The 27,786-nt window shown below is 33.1% G+C and overlaps 1 protein-coding gene across 1 annotated transcript in view; it reads left to right on the top strand.

The window, feature by feature from the left end:
* Positions 1-27,786, top strand: part of GPC5 (glypican 5) — a 1,319,614-nt gene that overhangs the window by 458,548 nt on the left and 833,280 nt on the right. Inside the window, exon 6 of the mRNA XM_069467101.1 lies at positions 3,056-3,176. Within this exon, the coding sequence (XP_069323202.1) occupies positions 3,056-3,176 (121 nt within the window). The remainder of the gene's footprint in view (positions 1-3,055; positions 3,177-27,786) is intronic.

Below are 27,786 nucleotides of genomic sequence, written 5' to 3'. Positions count from 1 at the left end.
GTACATTGATTTTGCAACCCAAGACTTTATTTAATTTATTTATCAATTCAAGGAGTCTCTTGGCAGAATCCTTGGAGTTTTCTTCATATAAGATCATATCATCAACAAAGAGTGATAGTTTGATCTCTTCTGCTCCCATTTGGATGTCCTTGGTTTCCTTCTCTTGTCTGATTGCTCTGGCTAAGACTTCCAGCACTATGTTGAATAGAAGTGTCGATAGAGGGCAAATTTGTCTGGTTCCAGTTATAACTGGGAATGCTTTCAATATTTCCCCATTCAGTATGCTGTTGGCTGTGGGTTTGTCTTATATGGCTTTTATCATTTTGAGGTATATCCTGTCTATGTCTATTTTGTTAAGCGTTCTTATCAAATAGCATTTTAATTTTGTCAAATGCTTTCTCTGCATATATTGAGAGGATCATATGGTCTTTGTTTTCATTTCTATTTATGTAGTGAGTTACATTTATAGATTTGTGTATGTTGAACCATCCCTGCATCTTTGGGATGAAGCCCACTTGGTCGTGATGGATTTATTTTTTTTTTTGGTGTAGATGCGGAGAGATGGGAATACTCATACACTGCTTGTGGGACTGCAAACTCTTACAACCTCTATGGAAAGTAATAAAGAGATACCTCAAAGAACTAAAAATAGAACTACCATTTGATCCAGAAATCCCACTACTGGGTATTTACCCAAAGGAAAAAAAAGACATTCTATATAAAAGACATCTGCACTCAAGTGTTCATAGCAGCACAGTTCATGATTGCAAAGATGTGGAAACAACCCAAGAGCCCATCAAAACATGAGTGGATTAATAAAATGTAGTATATGTATGCCATGGAGTACTGCTCAGCCATAAAATAAATGATTCCCTATTACCCTTTTGTAGTATTCTGGATGGAGTTGGAGCCCATTCTTCTAAGTGAAGTATCACAAGAATGGCAAAACAAGCACCACATGTACTCACCATTAAATTGGTACTAATTGATCAACACATATGTGCACATAAGGAAGGAACATTCATAGGGTGTTGGGCAGGTGGCTGGGGGAGGAAAGGATGGGTAAATTCACAACTAATGTGTATTGTGCATGATGTCTGTGGGTTGGGCTCACCTGTAGCTCTCACTTGGGCTGTGCAAAGGCAATATATGTAACCAAAGTGTTTGTACCCATGCAATATTGTGAAATAAGAATAAATAAATAAATGAATAAATAACAACTTAAGCATTATTGTTTTTCTTCCCCTATGTGTTATTGGTTTATACTGCTAAATTACTAATGGATACTGGAATACCTCACCTTAAACTCCTTTATGCCTGCCTGCACAAAAAAAGTGGGTTCAAAATTGTTTTAAAAATCAAAAGGTTTATTAATATTATTATTTTTATCATGTCCAATTGATATTATCAATGTCAAAGAATTCCATCATTTATTATTATTTGAAGGACCTAATTAGGAATTGTTCGATCCACTTTTTAAAATTAGTCATTGGAAGTATATAATCTTGGGAAGAACTGGATATTCCTTGAAACCCTTTTATATGGCCATATTCTCAACAGTAGAATCTTTTATTTTTTTCAAACATTTTCCATTACTACAGAAAATTCATAAGGTGTTTGTGGATAGTTGTGATACTCTGCTCAAATTAGGGAAGGAAGATTACATTAAAATAATGTGAATATTCTTGTTGGAAATTATTATGACATTTAATATAAGAAACCAAGTTACTTAGAGGAGTCAAACGTAGAGGATAAAATCTTTAGGATGTGGTCCCCTATCTCTTAGTTTCTGACGTTTTTACTCTTCACTTTGTAAATAGAAGCTTAATTATTTTTCCTGTATGTATTGTCCACATGCCTTTGCCATTTCCCCTGCTGAGATGTCATCCTTTGCCCTGGAGTTCTCATTTACCACACCATTGAAAACCTGTGCTTACCTTAATACCTCAAGGACTACCTCAAGTTATAACTCCTCCTTTAGCTTTTCCCTAGTGTCTGAGTCCAAATGGAGTTCTCCATATTCTCAATGTCTACTACCTGGGTTATCCTTACCTCATACTTGGCATATACAATTCCTTCTAGCTACTTCCATAGTGTTGTATTTTAACTGCTACACTATATTGTCAGGAAAGTAAAGGTACTTATAGTGCTGAAACTTATTATTTTTAAAATAAAGTAAAATGTAATAAATTAACATACAAATGAAAGAGTCAGTTGATATATTATATTCCCAGGTAGAAAATGAGCATTTTGAGGGCAAGAATTGAGTCTTACACCTTCTTATAATTCTAGTCACTTAGTACAGGACTTTCAATATAGTATGTATTCAATACATCTTTGTGAAGGATGAACTTAAATATTTTTTATGAATTCTAACTCAACATTATACAATTGTCATTTGGAGAAGTTTGTGAACTTTCAAACGGCATTCGCCAGCTGTAAAATCACCCTTTTACATACAACATAGTTTACTAGATCTTTATTTAGGTGAACTTTGGTGAAACCAGATTGTTTTCTTTCCTGACAAAATATTTTGAATATTTTAGTTGTTTATAAAGTTAATGATTTTAATTTGTGCAGTCATTTATGTTTATGATTTTGACATGGGCAGTTAAAAATATATATTTTAAAAATATGTGTGTATATTTCTTTTCTCAGCCTAATATTTAAAAAATAATATTGAGGCTCATCTACATACTGCATAAATAAATTGACCCAGATAATGTGTGTGTATTCATATGTATAATTCAGCAAGAAATGGGAACAAAGTGGGTTCTGTATTAACTCTTTCTGGCACATTGGTAAATAGTATCAAAACACAAGTAATTTTTGGTTGGGTCCTTTGAAAGAAAAACATTGTTTTTAGAATATAGTTGTATGATAAGCCTTTTACCTGGAAAAACATTGCAGCTGTGCCATTTTATGGTTCAAGAAAAAAATACATTGGTGTTTGCTCTCAAAGGAGGAAATTCTGAGCTCAAATCTGTTTAAGTAGTTGTGACAGATAATATTCTGAGCAAGTTACTAAGTCGTATTTCACTTTTCACTTTGTTAGCTATACCCAGCGTGTAGTTGGAAATGGAATCAAAGCCCAATCTGGAAATCCTGAAGTCAAAGTCAGAGGAACTGACCCAGTGATAAATCAGATTATTGACAAACTGAAACATGTTATTCAGGTAAGTACTGTTCCTATAGTTATTGGCATATTCATTAATAAATGAATGGTTACTTTCCATTCTACTTGATAAATTTGTTAATCCTATCGATAATCCTACCTAAAATTGAGTATTGTTATAAATTATTTGTATGTAGAGTTTTGGAAGTATTTAGTTGAGTGATTTTTGCATAGAGTCAATGTGTGTCAGAGAGGTATTTTAATAGTGGGCAATAAGCATCTTTGAAAAGCAAACTATAGCCTTGGCCTTTCAAAAATGTGAATCTCAGGAAATGTTTTATCTTCAATGAATAATTTTTAACATGGGAACTATTATGACCATTAAAGAAAACACAAATCAGAGCATAGAAGATGGTAACTTCCAGGTAATTCTCTGAACCTTACTATGAAGATTTTTGCTGCCTTTTGAATAAAAGTTAAGAAATAGATGAATAAGTTGCATTTTCAGTATTTATTTCATTTATCACCTTTTACATATTATCTTATAAACTTTCTAGTGGTTTGTAAAATATTCCTGTTTTATCTTTAATAATATTATTTAATCAAGTGAGCATATACTGCTGTTTTTGACACATGGCATATGAAACATGAAGATATCTATCAGAAAATATTTCACTGAAATATTATCTTAATTTGAACAAAATATTATGTTTGCTGTTGTGAATACTACTCTCCAGTCTGCATCTATTGGTTTTTCGAAAAAGAAGGACTACTTATGTTAGTTATTGGTCACTTTACAACAATTTATATGTGCATATATATTTTCACTTTTTTCTAAGCAAAACTTTGTATGAATAGTTGATATTTATTTCTAGTATCGTGTGTCTGAAACAGTACCTAAATAGTAATGGAGTTTTATTGCATACAAAGTATTCCAAAAGTATGTGGTTCTCATAAATAAAGCCAAAACTTACATTCCTGCAGGGCCAATTCTCAGGTTTCCATTTTCACCAGAGTCCCTATTTCTCAAGGGAAAGATACATAAGAAGGACATGGGGGCTGGGGTACAATACCATAGATTTCTCCCTTCCAGGAGGCAATAATAGCTACTTTGCTTATTAATTCATTGGTGTATTGGGAAAATGCAGAGCCAAAAATAAGTTCTACTGAGAAAAAGTATAAGAGAAAAGTGGTATCACGACTACTGATGAATTAAACTTCACAGCCTCTAGTGAGTTGGTCCAGGTGGCACCTCACAGCATAGTCTACCGTAGTATGATATGTACATCTAGATTATTTGAAAAATATAGTGCACAATTAATAATAAAACCAGAAGAGCTTTAGCATTAATCAACTCCTCTCGTCGAGACACAGCAAAATCTTAATGGTCTCCACAGTGCAATGAGCATTCCCCAGGGAGTGCAAGAAGGAAAAATAGAACTTCAGTGCATACTCTTCAATGCATTCTCTCTCATTCTTTTATATATATTTTTTTTTGTTGTAAGAAGGTATATGTAATATATGTAATGTATTAGTGCAATAGCCCATGGGTAGAGTTTATAAATACCTAAATATACATGCCAAGTAGCTATGTGTTCAAACTGTTTTTTATGGGATATATACATGATGAAAAGAGAATGGAAACCCTATTATAAATAATAAGGATGGAGCTGCTATATAAGAAGTGTACAGTTATAGGAAAACATAGAAATACAAATACATAGATACCCAAAATGTAAAGGCTTACATTAAAAAAACAAAACAAAACAAAACAAAAATAAAAAACCCTTAGGAGAAAGAGCCACTGATTTGTTGCCCATTCAGAAAAAAAGTGTAGGTTATAAGGAAAATTTGATAACTGACTTTCTGGGAACACTGGAAATTTATCCAATTTTTAGAAAAATAATCCCCACTATCTCCACTTACTGTGTAAATATTCCTCTCCAATTTTACTCCACCTAAGTAGGAAGAAAGGGAACGAGGGAGGAAGGAATTTTCTAAGTTCCTAATATATGCCAAACCCTGAACTGTCCTAGCAAAGTCACCAATGTCAAGACCAACAGCCTCAATCTCTCCGTGTTGTTTGCATATTTACGTGAATATTAAGTTGTTATTACAACTAGATTGTTTCAACCTAACAAAATATGGAAAGCCCAACTGAGAGCAATAGGTACATATTTTCCTAAATAAAGCAAAGCAAAAACTGAAACAAAAAAATCCAAAAACTTTCCTCCTCTTCTTGTTTCATATGTTTGAAATACATGGACTTTTCAGGGTGGCAGGGGGAAATCATCCTACTTTTGTTTTTTAGTTCCTATATTAAATTGAGTCCCATTCCTTCATCTTTCTAAGAGTGTGCAAATCTGCACTTATTCATGCTTAAGTTTCATTCTGGGTTTACGAGAGAATATCAAATACAATGCTACCTTTGAGATCTATCTTTTTAAAGTCTACTAGAATGATATGATTGAAATTTAGATTTTTATAGAGGATAGGAGAAAGTCACATCTCACACAAACGTCACTAAAATAGTCAACTTTAATGTCTAAGAACATGCTCTTTTACAATCCAGCCCTCCTGAAGATGAAGAGAAATTTTTTATTTTGCCAGACTTCTGACTACTGATAATGTGCGTGTGCCCTGGCAGGAGTAGCTACTGTACTGTGTAACGGCAAGGGATGCTAACAGGATCCAACAACGTTTTCTGAAAAGATTCAGAAAATTGTCTTCTGTAAGTGAGAACTTATTAAATTGGGAATAGTGTGAGCCAGGGACGAAGTGACTTAGGAATATATTTCAAAATCGAATCTGTAGATTTAGAAGACCACTTCTCAGTATTTGAATAAAATTTAGTTAAATTTTTATTGTAATGGATTTTAAATGAATTTCTTAACTTTGTACTATGAAAAATGACATCTCTCGCCAAAGGGATAAACAAATGTTCCATTTCTCCATTTTTACCCATATATAAGTATATGGAAGTATGTCAGCCATAATTATTATAATAGCAAAAATGGCCTCCATACATTAGTCCAAAAACATCATTTTTGTCCTGCCAGTGATCTGAACCTCATTTTCTACCCTGAAACCTCTGCAATTAGATTCACTAAATAAGTAGAGATTTTACTTTGAAAATGCCACTTTTTAATGTCTTAATAATTAATTTATTCAAAATATTCAACAAGTGCTTGTTGAGTTTCTGGTTCTGTGCAGGGACTGAAGTTAAAGTGGTGAATAAAGCAGACAAAATGCTGCTCTCATGGAATTTGCAGTATAAGAAAAAGTAAATGAACAAATAAATAAAATAGTAACTGCAGCTAACAAATGCAATAAACAAAACCAAACAGGATGAGGTAGGAAAAGATACTTAAGAAGAGTGTGCTGGCGGAGGCCACCGGAAGGAGAGTGATTGGGTTGGTATTGAATAGGGAGAAAAAAGAAAGGAGTCGTAGGAAAACCTGTGAGAACTGTGTCTGGGGCAGAAGGAATAATTGCAAAGGGCCTGTGGCAGGAACAAGTATTTTATGTGGGGAACAGAAAGGCATGTGGCTAAAACAGAGTGAGTAGAGGGGAGAGATAAACATAAATCATATTTTTGGGAATCCAGTGGTCTCCAGTGAAGAGCTTCTATTTCATCCAAAGTGGAATAGGAAGCCACTGAAAAACTGTAGGCAGAGGATGATACAATTTAATTTAGGTTTTATAAAGATTATTTTGACTTTATAATAGAAAATGGACCCTGGGGTGCAAAATTGGAAGAAGAAAGTAATACTAGCAGAAGACGATTATGATTGGAACTAAAACAAAATTAGGATCATAGGGTACATCTGGTTTTGTGACTTGAACTACTCACCTAACAACACAACAAATACATTTCCATGGTATTAAATATTCTGCCATATGCTTGCATATTATTCTATCATATGGAAGGATTATAATTTTATTTAATATAATCACCCAAAATTGAATATTTAGGTCATTGCCAGTTTTTTATCATAATAAAGACTGATGATAGAAATATCAATATACATAAAATGTTTCTGGCATTTTTTCCTTGTGATACTTTCTAGATATTATAGAATATTCTAGATATGTTCATTAATAATTGTAAGTATTTTGATAAAATTGCCAAATTTTTCTCAACCAAAATTATAGCCATTTCTACCTGAGGCAAACGGAATGTGTCAGCTTTCCTTGAATGTTAAGGGTATGGGTGGGAGGTGGGAGTTGCTAGTCATCAGGAGACATCTGTGTTATGGAGGACCATCATTCTAGAGACCAAAGTAGCAACCCTCTAGGAATGATAGCCTAAGCTTAGTGTCACTTGGGGTACTTCAAGGATGGCCAAAAGAAATATTTTAGTTAGTAGACAATTTATAAAAATTTTAAGGCTTCCTAGAGAGAGGTCATAACATAAACACTCTAAATTTTGTTTCATCATTTAGGACAAACCTTATATTTATGTTCTACCTCCCCTCAAAAAAGTTCTGAGAATGGTCTGATACAAATAGAGACCTGTGGATTACAGCTTGGAATATCTCTGGAACTTCAATGTTTCCTCACTCCCTCTGCATATCCTTCTGAATTGAGAATAGGAATCTTGGAGGAAAGAGGGGAGTCATGCACACTCCCTCCTCCATCTGTGATTCTGACAACTCTCTCTAGGTCTGCCATTTTGCAAGCTCCCAGAGAAACTTTCCAGCAGTTTCCTAAATTCCGTAGCCTGTTCAGACAATGCTTGTCCCTTTGGAGATTACTTGTGATAAATGTGGTGTAGCCAATGGCCAGTGAAGAAATTCCTAATGGGAAGAATTTTGCTAAAGTGCTAACATTAACTTTCTTAGATGTTTGCATCAGGCTGAATTGTCTTTTGATATTATATTTTGACAACAACAATTGAATCATCTTAGTATATCTGACTGAGCCTTTTTAATTCAGATTTGCTTGCTTAGCAAACTTATTTTGAAAATTCTTGTTCATATTTTGTTTGTTTGGGGCAAAATTGTCAGCAAAAAAGTCACAGGTATGCAGCAATTTATCTTTAAACATTAAATAACATCTATCATTTCTCAAGAAAATGATGTCAGCAGTTAGAATCCTTACTGCAGAGCACGGTTAGTTGCGAATTATAATGCCTCACTGCTTAGAAATTAATTTACCTACTTTCAATTTGAAACATAAAAAGTAATATCACAGCAATTTTCTATAATCATTTTATTGCAAAACCAATAAATGTTACAATGTTGTTAAAAGTAGTAGATTTAAGTAACATTTTATTTCCTCAAACTTAAAAATTCCAATAATATATACGAATATTAAGTTTCCATTAAATATTCATTTTTATGGAGACTAAAACTTTACACAGTGTATTCATATATAAAATGCATTTGATTTTTAAATTGGAGGAAAGCAATAATCATAACCATTGCTTAAAACCACAAAATAAGTAGATATTTTATAATATACGTTCCAATGATCATAATTTACTGGATTCAGGCAGAGATGAAAGACACTCTTATTTTATGTAGGAAAAAACTGTGCTAAATTGCCTCTGATATTTTTCACTCTGTTCCTAAGATACCAATATGATAAATAGTAACTTTGGAACCATGATAGACTAAGAAGAGGTTCTAACAAATCTCAATGGATGGTTATAAGGGTAGTGTTTACACATAAAAACACAGGAGTTTTAAAAGATACTATTAGCATCTCAAAGTTTCTGAATTCTGAAAACCGTGTCAGCTTTCTTCGTAAAATCACTTACTATGCGATGTGCACTGTCTAGGGAATGGACACGCTTGAAGTTCTGACTGGGGGGGGGTTGGGGGGTGGGGGGAGAGAGGGGATGGGTGTATACCTACATGATGAGTGCGATGTACACTGTCTAGGGAATGGACATGCTTGAAGCTCAGACTTGGGGGGATGAGGGGGCATGGGCAATATATATAACCTGAGCTTTTGTACCCCCATAATAAGCTGAAATAAAAAAAAAACAACACATTTTAGAAACACTTTTTCATATTGTTAGCAGCTTGCAACAGTGATACAGAACCAGTTAATCATAATTGATTAGTAAATTGATAATTGTAGGTTCTTTGACCATGGCGTGTAAGCTGATTCTGGGAACTTTCTTCATGTCTATGGACTTCTTCCCTTGCTCAGAAAATTTGCAAAAGCACTCTGACCCCTTCCCTCTCATCTCCATTACATACTAATGTCATATTCCCAAGTTTATGGTATTAATATTCCAGCAAAACAAATACTTCTTGATTTCATATTACCATTACAGTAGTGACCAAAACACATTTTGTTATTTATTTATTTTTTTTTTTGGTTCAGAAGTATTTTAAAGGCACTCAATAGCTTTCAATGGTCATCTAATATAGCAATTAGTTTGGCTGAGTAAATTCAATGGAAGATTGCTTTCTGGAGTGTGTGGTATAATGCACTGACTTCGCTGCTAAACATTTCATTAAAAAAATCAATTGTCAGCATACAACAACCATTTCAATTAGTGTACAATCAACTGGAAATGAAAGTTTAAGAACTCTTTGAAAGTAATGCAATTGAGTTTGGCCATTGGTAATTTCTTTTTTATTATTTGAAGAATATATGATTGTTTTACGTTGGATAATAATTTGACTTTATACTTACTCTGATGCTGCTAATTTTACATGTTATCATTATCCGTTAAGACTAGAGCCATTTATTTGCAAGATTTTCTGTGTGGAAATGTTGAAAGAACTTTGAAAATTAGAACTTTGTATTTTTTATTTAAATCATTAGAACAAACTATAGCCATTTATAGGCTAAAATCTTTATATATTTCTGCTTAAAATTCAAAATATGGTTTATTTCACAAAATGAGGTTCTCAATTATAACAAACTCCCACTAAATTCAGATTTTTTTTAAAAATTGAGACTTAAATTCTTTTAGAAATTATAAAATCAAAAATACAAAGGTACATAATTATATTATAAACAATTAGAATAAGTGAGAAATATAATGCTTTTGACAATTATTTAACATAATTATTCATTCAATAACTTCAAAAAACAAAACAATTTTTTTTTCAGTCTCAATAAAACATGCTGCCACTATATAACAGTGTAGTTGCCTATAGTTGCCATCTCCAATTCCTCTCTTAGCCTCGTAGTACAACATACTGCTGTGGGGTTTATATACCCATTACCCTATTGAGATACTCTTGCAAAATTCACTAGTTATCATTTGTGGCAGAATCTAATAGACAGTTAGCAATCTGTTGGTAGACCTATCATGTCAGTACCCATTTAAGGCCATTAAATTAATTACTATACTATTATAATGAAGTATAGTCTTTTGGATTTTTGGTAAAATGTGGAAATTTGGTCACATATGGATCTCCTGTCTTTTCTATAACCCCTCTAAACTAGACATAAGTGAATATAAGCATATCATCTACTATGTAAAAAGGAAAGCCAAATATATTTTTTAATATTAAAGCATATAAAGAAATGGATATTGACAGGAATAGCAGAAGTTGAAATTTAAATATATGCAGAGAGATTAACTTATAAGAAGTGAGGCAATTCATCTAACAACACCCGGGGTACGTGGAAGTACAAGAAGGACAGAGATAGAGTGCAGAACAAAATGCATGTGTATTGTTTAATTACTCAGGTCAATACTGCACCCCAGTTGATTGTTCTCCCTTGCAGTCTGGATGTGTAACTTTTGTACAAAAATGTACCAGGAAGGTTCCTGGCTCATAACTGTAGCCAGAATAGAGAACACGAAAACCAAAGAAGGAAACAGGGGAAATAAGTGAAAATTTGCACGTTGACCTGCCTGTTTCAGAATGCTGGCATATAGGTGCACACTGCACATGCAGAAAACTAGGTGACTCTGCTTTGGAGCCACTGATTAATTCTAGACCCAGTAATTCCATATCCTGATTGGGCCTCTACCCATTGAGATGGTAACTTAACATCTAATTAAATGGTGGTGAAATCCTCCAGTATACCTTATCCACATACAATAATTTCTAGCTAGCCCTTAATGCTTAGTATCAATGGACAATTAATGATATCTGTACATTTCAGGAAAATATGAAAAATGTAAAAGCAAAATGAAATAAAAAAAAAAGTTCTGAGCAAGTGTAGGCAATAGAGAATATAGAAGAAAATACCTAAAAGCTGCATGAACAACCACAGAAAAAATGACAGAGCATATTGCATTCTTAAAACAATAAAAATTGCTTCTAAAGGATCAATAAGACATCTTTAAAACTCTAGAAAATTAAAAACATATAAAAATTAAAAGTTCAATAGAAGCATTTGAAAGTAAAGTCAAGGAATTATTACAAAAATAGTAACAAAAAAAGAAGGTAATAGGAAGTAAAATGATTAGACATTAAAATTTCAGTTTAGGGGATCCAAATAATAAGAATTTCAGAGAACAGAGCTAAACAAATAAAGAAAATGAATTTATCAAATAAATAATATGCCAATCATTTTCAGAAAATAAGAGTCATAACTCCATATTGAACCCACCAAGTGGCCATCAGAATGAATGAAAACACACATGTGTACACTCACTGACAAACCCAAATGAGTAAGAAAATTATTATGCAATTTCTGAATATTGATGATGAAGGGACGATATTAAAATCTTCCATAGAAAGAAATAAAAAAAACTTTTGGTTTCATAAAAATAATGGGAATCAGATTTGTAGCTATATCTCTGCACAATGCTTAAGCAATGCCTTCAGATTATGAGGTACTGATTTCTGATCTGAAATTCTATACCTAGGTAAATTACCAACAATTAGTAGTGGATTGAAGAGATTTTCAAATAGATAAGGATATACAAATTTATCTTTTGTAAACCTTTTATACAACGCTGCTGACAAAAGGAATAACCAAGAAATAAGAACACATGGGATCCAGGAAACATGATATTGAATACATAGAAATGGTAGAAAGGATGACTATTTGTGAAAGGAAATTTTCTAACCCAAAAAGAAAAAAAATCAGTAACTTAATATGTTTGAATGCGTGGAAAAGATATTGCTAAACATTTGGCAAATTTGTTAGAGCATTCGAGAAAAAATGACATAGATACATAGAAAGATGTTACAGATACAAGGAAAACTATGCAAATTGATAGATATGATAATTATAAATTATAAGATATCAAAAAGGTTTACATGAAAAGTAATATAATCCTACTGCATTATTACCCTGAAGATGAATATTGCTTTTGTAGGCACAATTATTAGTTTCTAAAACTCTAATAGTTGGATAGTAAAAAGGAATGTGGGAACTTTGTGGTATAAGAGAAAATGATTCAACATTGACAAGAATTGATGAATTAAGAAATATAAAAGCTGTCTATTAAATGCAAATTATTTAAACATGTAAGGTTAATGACAGAATGATTAATCAGGTTAATCATGACTGCCTCCAGGAGCAGGAAACATGGTGTATAAAGAGCTTGGGCATAGGAATGTTATTTCTTAAATACAAACCTTTTGATACTACTAGATTATTTACTATGTATTTATTACTCTGATAAATATAATCATAATTTTTAAAACTAAAGACAAAATCTGATTCATGATTTATATGGACCTGTGTAAATTAGTCTTCTATCTCTCCAGCCTCATCTGCTAATTTCCCTTGCCTGCACACATGCGACTTGTACTCTCCCCAGCAAACATTCTTCACTCTTTCAGTTCCTTGAATAGTCCAGACTCTTTCTTAATTTCTGGGTCTTCCATTTTGTCTTTTTAAAAGAAAAATTACTACATTTACTTGAAAAACACCTATTATGTCTTTTTTTTTCTCTGTAACTCTTAGTCATTTATTGTGTCTCAGTTTCTCCCAATAAAGAACATGTGTACTCCTACGTTCTCCTTGGCATTCTGTAACTGACTTATAAGAGCACTTCTCTAGAGAAGATAAATCAAGGCATTGAAATGCCAGAGTATAGGATGATACCTGCAGTAAGACTATGTTACTCTGCACCCATTTTTTATACCCAAATATCTAGATTATTTTACTATTCTTACTTATCTCTGATTCTAAACTTTGTCTTCCCTGATTTCAGTATAGTGAGCCATATCTCACAAACTTGGCTAATTTTTCAGTCTGAAGTTGGCTGATCTTTTTGTTCTGACTAAATGCTCAAGAAACTCCTCCTCTAGCTTTTTCTGGGTGTTAACTCAAGTTTATAGTTCTGCCACCCTCCATTAAATTCTGGGTTCCTGGGGTAATCATAGTTTCATAAGGCTCCCCAGTCAAACAACACAGCTTTTCTACTGTTATCTATGATTTTTCTGGACCAGGTACAGTCCTCTCTGGGCAACTGTCACAACTTGACTCCAGTTACTTTAAGGTTTGGTACAGAAAAAAAAACCAAAACTCTCTAATGATCTTTTGTAGTATTCACACTTTTGCCAGACATAGTTTTTGAGTGGCTCATGCATGTTCTCAGCTTTCTGCAGGTGTATTTCGAGACCATAATGCTTTGCAGACTCAATAAATGTACTCTGTAATTACTGGAATGTCAATTTATGAAGGTGCTTTGAAGACATAATTTGTCAGAGCAGAGCAGTTCCTGGATATAGTTCTGGCAGTTCAGCAGCATTTAACCAGATGGCCCCCTATAGTTTTGAAGCAGTTAATGCACCTTGAAAGTAGGCTGACTTATGAGAGGAATATGGCCGCCAGGGATCACAAGGAAAGTTTCTTAGGCGTGGAATATTTCACGGAGTGAAATAAATACTATATAAAGTTTCATTAAAAACTAAACTAAGTATTTTAAAATGTGCATTATAACAACTATATGAAATGTGATAAGTCTTACCAATATGTTTTTAATTTATTATGTGTTTCACATTGATATGATGAAAACTTAATTGGTTTCATTAGAAGTAAAAAAAATCATGAGTTTTATAGTACTGAGTTTGAGTGGGCATTTATATACCTATCTACAAGGCAGGTCAGTTACTATTTCTGAAAATGATCATTTTGAAATTTTATGTCTGGAAATATATTATCAAACCTGGCCTGAAACTCATTAAACAGATGGTAAAATCTAATTTAACTTCCTTTAGTACTCCTTTTCTTTTAACCTTACAAAAGCAAATGAGCTTGTCAGCTTTTAATTATATGGAAGTCTAATTTTAATTTATAAGATATATATAACAAAACAAGATAATTGCTAAATTCACTCTATCCTACTCAACTTTCTATTGTATACGTTCATTTTTAATTTAATAAGAAAATCTTTTCAAGATTTTTGTAAAAGAATTACATCACCTGAGAAGATGGTTAAGATTTTAGAAAATAAATGTAATCTTAAGTCACTTAATAGATCCTGAAATGAAGACTGTATTCATAGGGTTTTTTAAATATTTAATTTGCAACCACTACATGTATACAGAGTACACATTTTATAATTTCTGTCTTAAAAAATAAGTGAAATATACCTCAAACATATCAAAGCAAGTTATTCATATTTAATTCTCATTTAAGTAACTCTATTGTTTGTTTTTATTGATGAGAACTAAATAGAAAAATTATCACATGTCATCTAAGAGCACAAATGCCTTACTAGAATACTAATTTCAAGGTCTGGTTCACAAATATGATCATAGGTAGTAGATTTTGTCATATTTCTGTGATAATTCAATCAATGATAATATTTTACCTATTCTTTTTTTTTTTTATTTCAGCTTACTATGGGGGTACAAAAGTTCAGGTTATATATAGTGCCCATGTACCACCCATCCCCCCGAGTCAGAGCACCTATTCTTAAAAAAAATCTTTATCTGACATTTTCAAATTTGCATCTAAACCTATAAATAAATTTCTTGGATTTGCAACAGGAGAAAAATTTCAAGTTATTGTCTATTTAAAACAAACTTTTATGTATAATGCCATTATAATGTCTTTGACTACAATCTCCATTTGTCATAGAACATAAAAATATTCACTGTATATTTATTGAATAAATGAATGGAATTCATAATGACTTTGATCACTGGATTTAAAATTTAAATGGAACAGGAAAGCAAATCTTAATTATAGTCTACTAAGAGGAACTATTTAAAATTATTCTGATGACAAATAATATGCTTTAATCTTGGATAATTATTTTAAAATTCTTATATGGTTCATTCATTTGTCCATCCATTAATTTATTGAACAAACATTGATTTACCACCTACTAAATGCCAGCATTGTGAAAGATAAGGGTAGTACAAAAATGATAAAATGAGGACATTGATGAGAGAGATTATATTCTAGAAACGAAACCTATTTCAGTTATGAAGTAGTCTGCTTTTGAGGTAGGTGGTGAGGAAAGGTTGAAAATAATCTCTAGTTTATTCAACAAATGCTATTGAGGTTCTATGATGAATCAGGAGCTCTCCTAAGTATTGGGCACACAAATTTGAATAAGACTATACCGGCTTGCAACAAACAAATAAACCAAAAACATTCCCATAATAACAAGTAAAGGAAGACTTCACTTTGTAGGTTTTATAGTTTATAGTAAAATTTCTGATTTAGCCTCAGAGAATTAGCTACAATTCTGGGAGGTTAGAAGACATTCTGTTGAAATTGAATATAAAATAATCTAGCAGAGATTATTTAATGAAATATTGTGATATCATATACTTCAATTAGAATGTAGTTATAATTAGTTTTAAAAGATATTTTGATTTACACATTGTAGATGTGATGACTGAACAACAGAAATGTTGAACAATGACACCTTTATAGCAGTCAACTATTGCCACTATGATTTGCATAAAAAAATCAATGCAAAACTTAGTGGAAGATATAAGTAACCATGATTTTTTTCTTATTCATAGACCTGTGGGCAGCTGCAATTCAGCTAATGTAGGCAGGGCTTCGCTAGCATTGGCTTGAAGCTGCAGGTCATGTCCTGATTTGTTGCACTTACATGTTATCCTCTTCACCGCAGTACCGGAAGCATGTTATTGTTAGGACAAAAGTCAGGAGTGGAAACCCACCTGTGCAAAACCATGCCAACCTTCTGCTGCATTAAATCATCTAAGATACTTCTTTGGCCAAAGCAAAGTCACACAGCTAAGGGCCAAAGTGAACAAGCGGGAAATATATCCTTCCCTCAGAGACAGAGAAAGGAGAAAGAGTAAACAATTGCTGGAATATGATTTAATCTACCAAAATTTTCTTGAAGATTTTAACATAATGAAGTCAGCATTGTTTTTGCTTGTTTAAATAAAGCTTTGTATGGACACAGTACAGTACAAAGGTATTATTTGAACTCTTCCTCCGTATTAAAAAAATTTCCATGTATTTTCCACCATGATTATATTTTTTATGGTCCATCTTTATGTACAAATCTGAGAACTTTATACTTAGAATGTATTAGGTAGGAAAGGCACATCTACTTAAATCATCATATAAGAAATATTTCTCAATATTTTTAATTCTTGTGGTGGTGTCAATATTTTCATAGGAAAATACTTGGAATCATAGAAGCTATTACTAAATCAGCTATTACTAAATTGATTTATTTTAATGAACTATAAGAATCAGACTAAATTGCCAACAGAAATTACATTTAAAATACTAGTCTGAGCTAAAATGAGATTGGATTTTTGTGTTAAACATTTGGACTCTAAATATTTTTGCTAAGATTGTTTTATTAAAATGTAATTATAATATCATCAGCAAGAAAAACGTGCTATAATTAAATCATATAAATTATCACTTCTTGAAGTCTTATTATCCTGGATTTCTCAATTTATTGTAGAATGTAATATTTCTTTATAAATACAGTTTATCAGTAGTTTGCTTTTCTAGGAATGCTAGAAAATTTAGAATCCTGCATTAACATTTAATAACAATATGCTATCCTAACGTTAATGCATGACATTTATCTACAAAACATGCAACAAGACAGAAATATAGGATAATAGACCATTTCCACCCTATAGCAATTATCAGTAGCCCCAATTTGGTTTTTTGTCCTTAGAAAAATATAAATTTTAGAAATAGGCTAGTTCCAATTTCAATCTAGGAAGACCTACTTCTATACTGAGATTTTGTTTACAGGGTACTTGTGTTTTCAAATGTAATACATTATTTTTTTTCTTAGTTTCTTAGTAGTCTATACTTAGAATTTGTTCAAACAAACAGCCTGTTAAAATTAATAATATATAGAGAAACTAGTGTAAACATCACAGACTCACTTCTCCCAATCTATGAAATTTATCACTGGGATGGGGAGATAGAAATGGAGCCCTTGGGAATATGGATTCTTTGCTAATAATTATTTCTCTTCCTTAAGAAGATTCTTCAATAGATAAGAATATGGAAGTATTTCCGGAAATATTTTTGAGGTATCTAAAACAAATACTATTTGTATCTAAATCAATAAATTCATGTAAGTAAAATAAACTCAGGGGAACTGATTTTGCATGTGAGTGTACACACATAGATGTTTCCATGTATTCTTTATCCAGTCTCAATTTTCTGTTACTGAGCTATTAAACTGAATGATCATTCAACTGTGTTTAACTTGATAAATGCACAGTCTGAACCAAAACAATATAAAAAAACTTGGTTGCTCCTACTGCTTCCCATCACGCATCAGCCACTGTCTTCCCTACTATATGCCCTCTGCCAAACTGGTTTCCAAATGTCTGTTCCACTTGGAGATGCTAGTTGATGTTGTTGTAAACTTGTGCTTTAAATGTGCATTCACCCTGCCTGCTTTTTTATTCATTTGTTGTTCATATGATGGGCTCCATGGGATAAAGCACAAGGAATTATATGGAATATTTCTATATGAATCCATAAAGTAAAGAAAGAAAAATTGTGTTTAGAATGTGATCAGTTTGATAGAGTGTCCTTTCATTACTGCGAATTTTTTCAGTATAGGAGATCAGAGTGGAAAGTCCTGAAAGTTTGTTTGTTTGTTTGTTTTTTTATTTGTTTTGGCAGCCAACAATTGTTCACATTGCACGTTTTCAGTGTTACAAAAGAGTCTTATGGTGTTACAAACGAGGGACAGGAAAGACTGTTGTGCTCAGGGCTTTAAAATGAGGGTAGAACAAGTATTCTAGAGATTGACAATATCAGGAAGGCAACCTCTAGAAGCAGGCACCCAAGAGACTCCAGAAATCTCTGAGCCTGCAACCAAGGACTTTCAGGAATATACACACATTGTTCTCCTATATTAAAACACAATGCATGATCACAAAAATACCAGAAATTAATTTTAAAAACAGTAAACATAATCTAGACTAAAAGACTATAGCTAAGGCCTGAGGAGGAGCGAAGAAGAAAGATGTAAAGAAGAAGAATAGCAAAAGATAACATGAAAGGAAAGGGGCATAATGCTCACTGATTTTTAAAATTTTTTACTCCAAAGAAATAACAATATTTCACAGATGTCTTCTCAACACCAATCTCACAAATGTAAGTATTTTTTGAAATTTTTCCTCTTAATCCTTTTCCTTGACAGTGAAGGCCACAGTAGGACAGCTGAATTCAATTTCCATTAATACCACCCTCTTAGTTCTATTCTGAAGGGTTCACAAGTCTTTCCTGAGCTGAGCAGGCTTTAGATTTCCTTCTCATTGCTTTGGCAAACTTGGTTTAGATCTAGCTCTCTCCAGCCTTTATACTCTATAATCACCTAGCTTTTTTGATTTTTAGTGAACTGCATGCACTATTATTTTAATATTACTGATACAATAAATAACTTGAAATATTATTCTTAAATAATATTAAATAACTATGGGATTTATTCATTAGTGTAAATATTTCTAAAACATTCATAAGAACTTAAAGATTTCAAGTCAAATTTTTTTTTTTTCTTTGTTTGTTTGTTTTTTGAGACTTTGTTGCCCAGGCTAGAGTACCGTGGCATCAGCCTAGCTCACAGCTCACAGCAACCTCAAACTCCCGGGCTCAAGCAATCCTTCTGCCTCAGCCTCCCAAGTAGCTGTGACTACAGGCATGCACCACCATGCCCAGCTAATTTTTTCTATATATTTTTAGTTGTCCAGATAATTTCTTTCTATTTTTTTAGTAGAGATGGGGTCTGGCTCTTGCTCAGGCTGGTCTCGAACTCCTGAGCTCAAATGATCCACCCACCTCTGCCTCCCAGAGTGCTGGGATTACAGGCGTGAGCCACCCGCCCAGCCCAAATGGTTCTTAAAGGAGAAAAAACACCCACAGATTATACATATGACTTTTAAGAAACAGAAATGTGTCATTTGTTTTTAAACTGAGTATTTTTTGTGTCCTTTAGAGTTTTGGCTGGGTTTTCTTGCTATACTGTAGAGAATCTATCAACTATGATCTTAATTTTCTTCTTTTTGAGGATTTCAAAATTAAAACTGGCATTGGTCCACCAATTCATTTTTTTTCTTTTTATTGAATGAGTGTGCATAGATTAACTCTATCTTAATTTTCAACATAAACTTTTAGCAGAATCTTTCATGTTTCATCACCATGTAAGCAGATGTGATTTTTATTCTTTTTCCTTTCCATTGAGCAGTTACCTAGTTTGAAATTTTTCACTTGGTTTAATTTTAGTTTTTTTGATGGCAGATACATCTGTTGCTACCTGGATCTGGTTATCATTTTAATAGTTTGCCTAGAAGCTGTAACCACAATAGTGGTATATTTTCTTGCTGTTTCTTTATTCTTTGTTTCATGTCTATCTATTTTCAAAAAATTGAACTGGTATATCATGATGGATTTTTTTTTGCATCTCCAATATTTTCTTCTACAGTTATTTTTATTTGTGCCTTTGGAAATATTTTATGATTAATTGATCCAAAAATATCAGAGTGCTTTTAGAAATTTTTCAATGTTTCTCAAATGCACATTGATATAGATTATATTCTGAAATGATCTTTGGAGCAGTACATTTTGTTATGTAAGGACAACTCCCAAATATAATTTAAAAGTGATAATCTAGCCTTTGATGGCCCAGAATTAATGCATACTTATAATTCTAATTTGTATGCAAATTTAAGAAGACCATAGATTCAGGATTGGCTACATAATTTTCAGGGCCCAGTGCAAAATGAAAAGGTAGAGCCCCTGTTCAAATGTTACAGAGAATTTCAAGATGACCATACTAGGCCCTTCTAAGCAGGTGGAATGTCCATGAAGCCCACCATCTGTTTTTTTGTTTTGTTTTGTTTTGGTCTTACTGCTTGGTTTGAAAGCAAATATTTAAACTGAGAAAAACAACATAAAGAACATCTTTATCAGAATGTTTTAAAAGTTATAGAATATTAGATTCATAGAAAGAAAAATCACATATCCAACTTCGAATATAAAGCATGGAATTCTTACAGGAATTCTATTATAGAACTTAATATTTTAGCTATATTCCTACTTTTAAACAACTATAGATATAATTTCTATCTTATTTTAGCCTAAAATGTAACTTCTGTAAATTCTAAGTACTACTGCAAGTTCTACCCTAAATAAACAATTCACAAATAACTCTATTTTTTATTCTATTAGGTGGACCACATTAAATTGTCAATATTCAGCTTTTTTTGTTCCACAAAAGTGGCAGTTCCCACCTAACACATTATAGTCCATTAAATATATGAAAGCGAGAACCATCCAGCCCCGACGTTAAACAATACTAAACACACCAACACACACGCGCACGCACACACACACACACACACACCCTTTCCAAAACCCCAGCAGATCTTCTCTTCCCCAAACTAATCATTCTTTTACTCTTCACCCATTATTCATATGAGAAATTTCCTAGACCCTTCAATATGTCAATTGCATGACTGTAACAATTAGATTTTTTTTCTTAAAAACTTCTAAACAGTATGTCTGCTAGCATAAACTGGTGTAATTCATATATGAAACCTAAAGAATTTTAATTGCACATATTCTTTTTGTCCTTATTGCCATCAAACAATCCCTTCAGTCATGCCTCATCATCCCTAATTCTTCACATTATTTTCTATCCTATTATTTTCCATCATTCCTCTTATTAAAATTGTAACAGTTTCTTTGAAGAATCATAGGTCTTCTCACTTCTGAGGTCTAAGAGGCATTTTGGCAATGGGATTTCATAAACCTATCTCAAGTGGTGGGTGATAAAATCAATAATATTGGTATATGAATTCCATTGTGAGTTCTATAAAACTCGTGTATCACATCAAAGAGCAATTCAGTGAAAAAAAGTTCTATTAAAAACAATATAGTCTAAATACATAATTTTATGATGGCTTAAACTAAGACAAAATTCAGGCAAAAATAATATTGATACAATGTAGAGCAATGGATTTCTAAAATTTTCATCTGCCAAACATTTTCCATCAACACATTTTATACAGAAGCTCAACATGAGAAAATTCTTGCTCACACAGGGCTTCTCTGTCCACTTGAGCTCTGTAGAAATCCCACTCAGTTGGCAAACAACAAAAACAGCAGCAGTGACAAGATATTATGCCTGAATTCTCAGTGGCTTAAACAAACCACAGTGTGTCAGTTGCTCACATAAAGGTTGATATCAGTCAGGCTACCTTCCTCCATCTGAAACTATGGCCATATTACACATAACCTTCAGGGTACCAAAGACAGAAAAATAGAGAGCTTAGAATAAGGCAGGGGCTTTGTACTGACTGCCTCAACCCCAAAGTGATACATGGCACTTCAACTTACAGTTTTTTGGTCAAATATTTTCATGTGATTTCAACATCACTGGAAGTCTCTGAAATATTTGTAACATACCTAAATATTTGCTGAGCATTAAATGTCTGTCATACACTCTCTTTTGCTTTCTAAGATGCTCCTTGAATCTTCTCATAAGCTTTATATAGTATGATGTAAAAACACTGACCTAATCGAAGTATCACACTGTACCCCATTAATACGTACAATTATTATGTGTTAATTAAAATAATAATAAGTGCAAAAAATCACTCATCTAAGAGGCTGATTTCCCTATACTTCAAGCAATTCTCCACAAAATATTATTCTCCAGTACCAAACTTTTCATAAGAATTCGGCTGCAAAGAATCTAAAGTTTTATTTTCTGAAAGACACTGAAATGGCAAAATTCTGTACATCACCAAAAGGATAATGTTTGAAAGTTGGGTTTCTAAGTGACTTCTGACTGAATGGACAGGCTCAGAGCACACATGAGCATGTTTAAAGTTTCATTTCTAAAAGATTTTTGTGACTGCTCTAATGAGGGAGTGAATCCCAAAAATTTCAGACCTCAAAAGCAGAGATCGTGCCTTATTCATATTTCAGTCCTTCACATTTAGCTATGAACTTGGTACTTGCTAGGTTTTAAATTAAGTTTGTTTGACATAAAATGAAATCTTCAGCTGCCTGTTAGACAGTTCCAAAGCAGGCCCTCAAGCTCAACACATCCAAAATTAGTCTTTTTCCTCAGAATCTTGTTCTGTCTTCAGAGTTTCCAATTTTTATTACAGATACCACCTGCCAGACAATCATTTGGGCTTAACATTTTAAAGTCTGTCTGGGTCTTCCATATTCATTACTCTCTACAGTCAATCATAATTCAAGAATTGTTGCCTCCAATGCATGACTTTTTCTCAATTTTATTTTCTCCAATCTAATTCATGCACATAGTTGCTCTCAAGTGGACTATTATAATGGCCTCCTAGCATGCAATCTCTCCTTTTCCAATTGCTAGTTCTTTCAGAATTGACTTCTTAAAGTAGAACTCAGACCACAGTTTTCAAAGTGTATTCCAATGACACCAAAAGAAGGCTTTTTAATAAGTGGTATATGTAAGGAAATACAGATGGAAGAGATTTTTAGTCAGTAAATTTATAAAATCTGAGTTAAATAAAGTTGAATAGGATTTGCTTTTTGCTGTTGTTGTGTTAATATCCACTAGAAATTTCTAAAAAGGCATTGCATATATAGACTTTCCCTAATCTGTTTAACAAAGAAATCTGTTTTCTTAGAAGCATTCTTTCAGAACTGCTATCGATTAAACTTTCAAGGATTCCTCATTATCAACAAAATCAAATCCAAATGTATTTTATTTGGCTCTTCACAACAGGTTTGAGGACATTTCTTATTTGTTCTACTGAGATTTTGCCACATGTATCTTTTGCTGGGGCCAGTTTGTGATACTCAACTTGTGCATCTTCTACTCTCTGTGTCTTTATTCTTATTTTTGTTTTTACATGGGATCTTTGCAATTCAATTCATAGTTTTTCTCCTTTGAAAAACCCAGGTTATTTTAAATCCCCTTTCTTCTCTATGGGGATTTATTGAGATTTCTGTTTTTACATATCACAGTCCAAAGTAACCTCTCCACAGAGTGTCCCTATAGAAGGATTTTATTTATTTAATTATCTCATCAATTCAATGAACAAATATTAATAAGCATATTATATACATTAAAAGTTTTGAGACATACACAGTTAATGCCATGGATGCAAGTTTTCTCAGCTATTAGCTAGGGAAGATGTGATTTAAAGCCAGACATAACTACTTTCAAAATTTCCTTCTGTTGTTTACAATCTATTCAACATCACTGTGTTCTACCATGTGTCCTCATGATCTGCAGTTAAAAGTCATTCTTGTTGGAATGCTAGGTCTATAGACAGACACTATATTTCCTAGATGTGTAACTAGCATAATAATTTGTATGTCTTACTGAATACATGGTAATTTGAATTTGATCAAGTCTGTTATATTAGCTGCCCTTGTAATGTTTTATATGCTTCTATATGATGCATCATGGTGTGTCTTATTCAAATTTTTGTTAAAATATCTCTGGGAACAAGACCGTATTGTATCACTTGTAATACACATTTCCTCAAAAATGCCTGCACTGTGACCTTCTTTTTGACACCACTGCTTTAGTGTTATCATTTAAAAAGTTATTAAGGAATTTACTTTAAAAAGTGGCAATAAAACCCCATAGCCCATTTTGGTATATAAAAAAGAAAGATTTTCTAGGTCTGCGACAAAGTGGGAAAACTCAGAGGTTAAAAGACAGGTCATTAGTGATCCAGAGGCAGAATTTTTAAATAGCTAATTGGAATCATTTTCACATGTGCCTTGCTCAGGAAGCAGAAATTAAATACTATAAAGAAAGGGTTAAGTATCAAGAAAGGCTCAGAAATACTTTTTGGGGTAGGCTCAGGAATGACCCTGGGTAGTGATGCATTGCATATTGTTCTCTATCACCATGAGAGTAATATTTGCTTTTAAATACATATTTTAATGTAATTGCTTTCTGTGACTGTTATCTGCTGCCTAATAGTCACTGAAAATAGAAATGCTTCATTTTTATCTTAAAAAACTGGGTGTCTTCCAGGATCAAACTTGGAGACTTAAGTTTTGTTTCAAAACAGACTAGATGGCAGCTGAAGAATTTACACTGACTCCCGGACAAGCACTGCCCCGTTTTCGGTCTGTAAACACTACTGGTGTCCCAGAAATGATTTAAATTGTTGAATGATGTGTTTGATCCTGTTCACTGACTAGGAACAATAAAGATAGATGGTTGAAAGTCACCATATTCCTTCCAGATACAAATGGAACCGAGATGTTCTCAACTCCTTGAAGTTTCAGGGTTCACACCTCACTTCAAGCTAGCACAGCAGTATTGCCAAACATAGCAACATTAACCTCAGGACATGCAGTCTTCTAACAGGTTCTTATCTCCAGATATTTTATGGAAAATCCTGAGAAGTACATCACTGGATTAAAATCTGTTCTCATTCCTTTTGATTTGTCACAATTACCTTGCCACAGAAGAAGACTTCATTTGTAGGTCAATTTTTGCCACCTTAAATAAGACTTTTCTAGAATAATGCTGCTGTATCTTTTTGGCTCTGACTTCAGTAAAAACACAAGCCTTCCTCTTAATGCCTCAAAGCATTAAGGGAGATATATAGGGAGATAAATATATAAATATATATAGGGAGATAAATCAGTGGATTATAGCAGAAGTTCATAATAGTACTGTGGATTAAGGTAGTGAAAAAGAAAGGAAAGATAGATAGATATGAAAGCAATTTAATGGGTAACCTTGTCTGAATTGCTAATCATTTGGCTCTGAGGAGGGTGTGACATCCTGGTGTTATGGTCTGAATGTTGGTGTCTCCCAAAATTCATATGTTGAAATCCTAACCCCTAAGGTGATGGTTAGGGGTGATCTTTGGGCAGTGATTAAGCCAGGAGTGCAAAGCACTCATGACTGGAATTAGTGCCCTTAGAAAAGAAATACCAGAGAGATAGTGAGTTCCTTTCATCATATGGTACTACATATAAACCAGGAAGTTGACTCTTACCAGACACCAAATCTGCTCTTACCTTCATCTTGGACTTCCCAGCCTTCAGAATTGTGAGAAATAAATTTCTGTTGTTTATAAGCCATCTAGTTTATGGTTATTTGGTTATAACAGCCTGAACGGACTAAGACATATGGTATCAGAAAGAGCTCTTAGGTTTTGGGCTTACAGAATTAGATTGATGGGTGGTGGAATTTCCCAAGATAGAAATCACTGGAACAGAATGAATATATGGGAGGAATATTAGTTTACTCTCAGATATGTTAAGTTTGGAATGTTTTTGACAGTTGATGTCAGTGTAAAATTGAATTTACTGATTTTGACGTCAAAGGATAAGTCAGAATTAGAGATATAAACTATAGATAGCATCATGAATCAACAGAGAAAATAGATCTCATGGGTGTAGAGGAAATTGTCTAGGGAAATAACCTACAGTGAAAATAGAATTGAGTCTAGGACTCAGCATTGAGGAAGAAACCCAGCACGTGATGTAGCCAGTCAGAGAAGTATGAAGATCTGCAAAGAAAGAATAGCCAAACATCCAGGTGAATTTAGATTTTTTGCCTCTAGAAAAAAATGTCTACCTATCTCATCTATTTGTTTATCTATCGATCTGACAAATACTTATATTGTGGTCACAGTGATCTAGGTACTGTCCTAAGTTCCTCACAAGTATCTCACTTAATTTTGAAATAGCATCCTACCTATTTCCTACTCCTGTCTCCACTTTCCAGCAACAACAGATTTTATTTATCAAGGCATAAATGCTTTAGACACAATTATGATTGTATTAACTAGGATAAGTTATCTACTATAATAAATAATCCTCCTTATTACTATAATAATTTCATGTCTTACTATACCATTCATTAAAGGTAAATCATAGGGTCTGCTTTGAAGAGTCATTTAGGGATGCAGGCTTCTTCTCCACTATGTGGATCCTCCCTCCATGAAGATGGAGTCCTCTTCATTTAGCTAGTGGTTAAGGAACGAGAAAGCTGAATCACACAGTGGGTTTTAATGGGATTGGCTTGGAAGTAACCTACATCATTTCTGCCCATTTTCCATTGACAGAAGCTCAACAACATACCACCTGAGTGCAAGAGAGGCTGGGAAAAGTATGATCATTAGATGTCTAAGAGGAAAAGGAAACAGGCTTTTATGATCACAAAGCATTATTTTTGCCACACAAATCTAGCCTAAGTTAGAGAAACTTGTAACAAAAGTATGCTTATTTGTTTTTATTTTTATTTAAGCATGCAGTCTTGTTATTGTAGAATTCAGTCTACCACATAAAGGGATGCACCCAGCACGTTCCATTGTCTGGAGAAAATAGAAAACAAATACCTTTTTCATTACTCTAAGATTTTTTTCTTTTTTTTGCTCCAGTATCTCACATAATACAATAAATGCCTCTTCCAAAACTGGTTCAAGTTTCTAAGAAAATAGACAGAAGGGAACAAATTTAAGCATGGGAGTCAATTTACTTGAGGGTTTGCATGCTTTCCTGATGGGGCCTTGGGAGCCATCTACTAAGAAGCCTGGAGATGAATTTCATTGCAGTTTGACATTTTCCAAGCCAATAGTCAATTCTTCCTTGCCTACCACCAGGGCTCTCAAAATTATGCTAATCAAAGCACTACAAGTGAGCTATTCCTCTACTGCTGACAAGTTATCTCATAAGCACAGTGTTGGAGAGCTGCACCATACAGTGTTCTATTAAGCAGATGTGAATGCATTATGGCTTAATAGTTGCTCAAGATTTTACCCAGATGTACCCACAACAGAAGAAATAGTACATGTTATCTTCTCTAACTTAAATTACAAATTTTTGGTTATCACAGCTTTTCCAGATCTATGACCCCCTAATAAATGCAGACATTTGGGTCAACTCTCATATGACAACCACATCAAATAAAGGTGTACCCCTGGTTTAGTAGTTTCTCTTTCTGATAAGTTATTTTCATTCACATATTCTTCCTTTGATTAACATAAACACATTTTGGCTAATAAGAGAGAAAAAGTATGGTAACTTATTTTTTTTTTAAATCTTAAAAGTGTTTTGGAAAATAAAGGTCTATTTTTATGTGAAGGTTCTGATTAGATTTAGCCGTGCTTCTACAGATGAGCTATTTGGAGATCAGAAACTGGGCCAGCAAGTTACAATCTATGGCACACTGTTGAAATCTTCACAGGTAAATGCCTTAATATTGATCTTTTATATAGGTTTGAAGAGCTGTCATTATGATCTATTGATGTATGTGGCTGGCGAGTGAAAGTTACAGATACTTTTTTCCAGATTGTATTTCTCCACACAAAGTTTTACAAAAATATAGCTGG

Source organism: Eulemur rufifrons, chromosome 4, assembly GCF_041146395.1.
Source record: "Eulemur rufifrons isolate Redbay chromosome 4, OSU_ERuf_1, whole genome shotgun sequence".
Lineage (NCBI taxonomy): Eukaryota > Metazoa > Chordata > Mammalia > Primates > Lemuridae > Eulemur > Eulemur rufifrons.
Note: the sequence above shows the minus strand (reverse complement) of the source record. Positions and strands in the feature narration are given on the sequence as shown.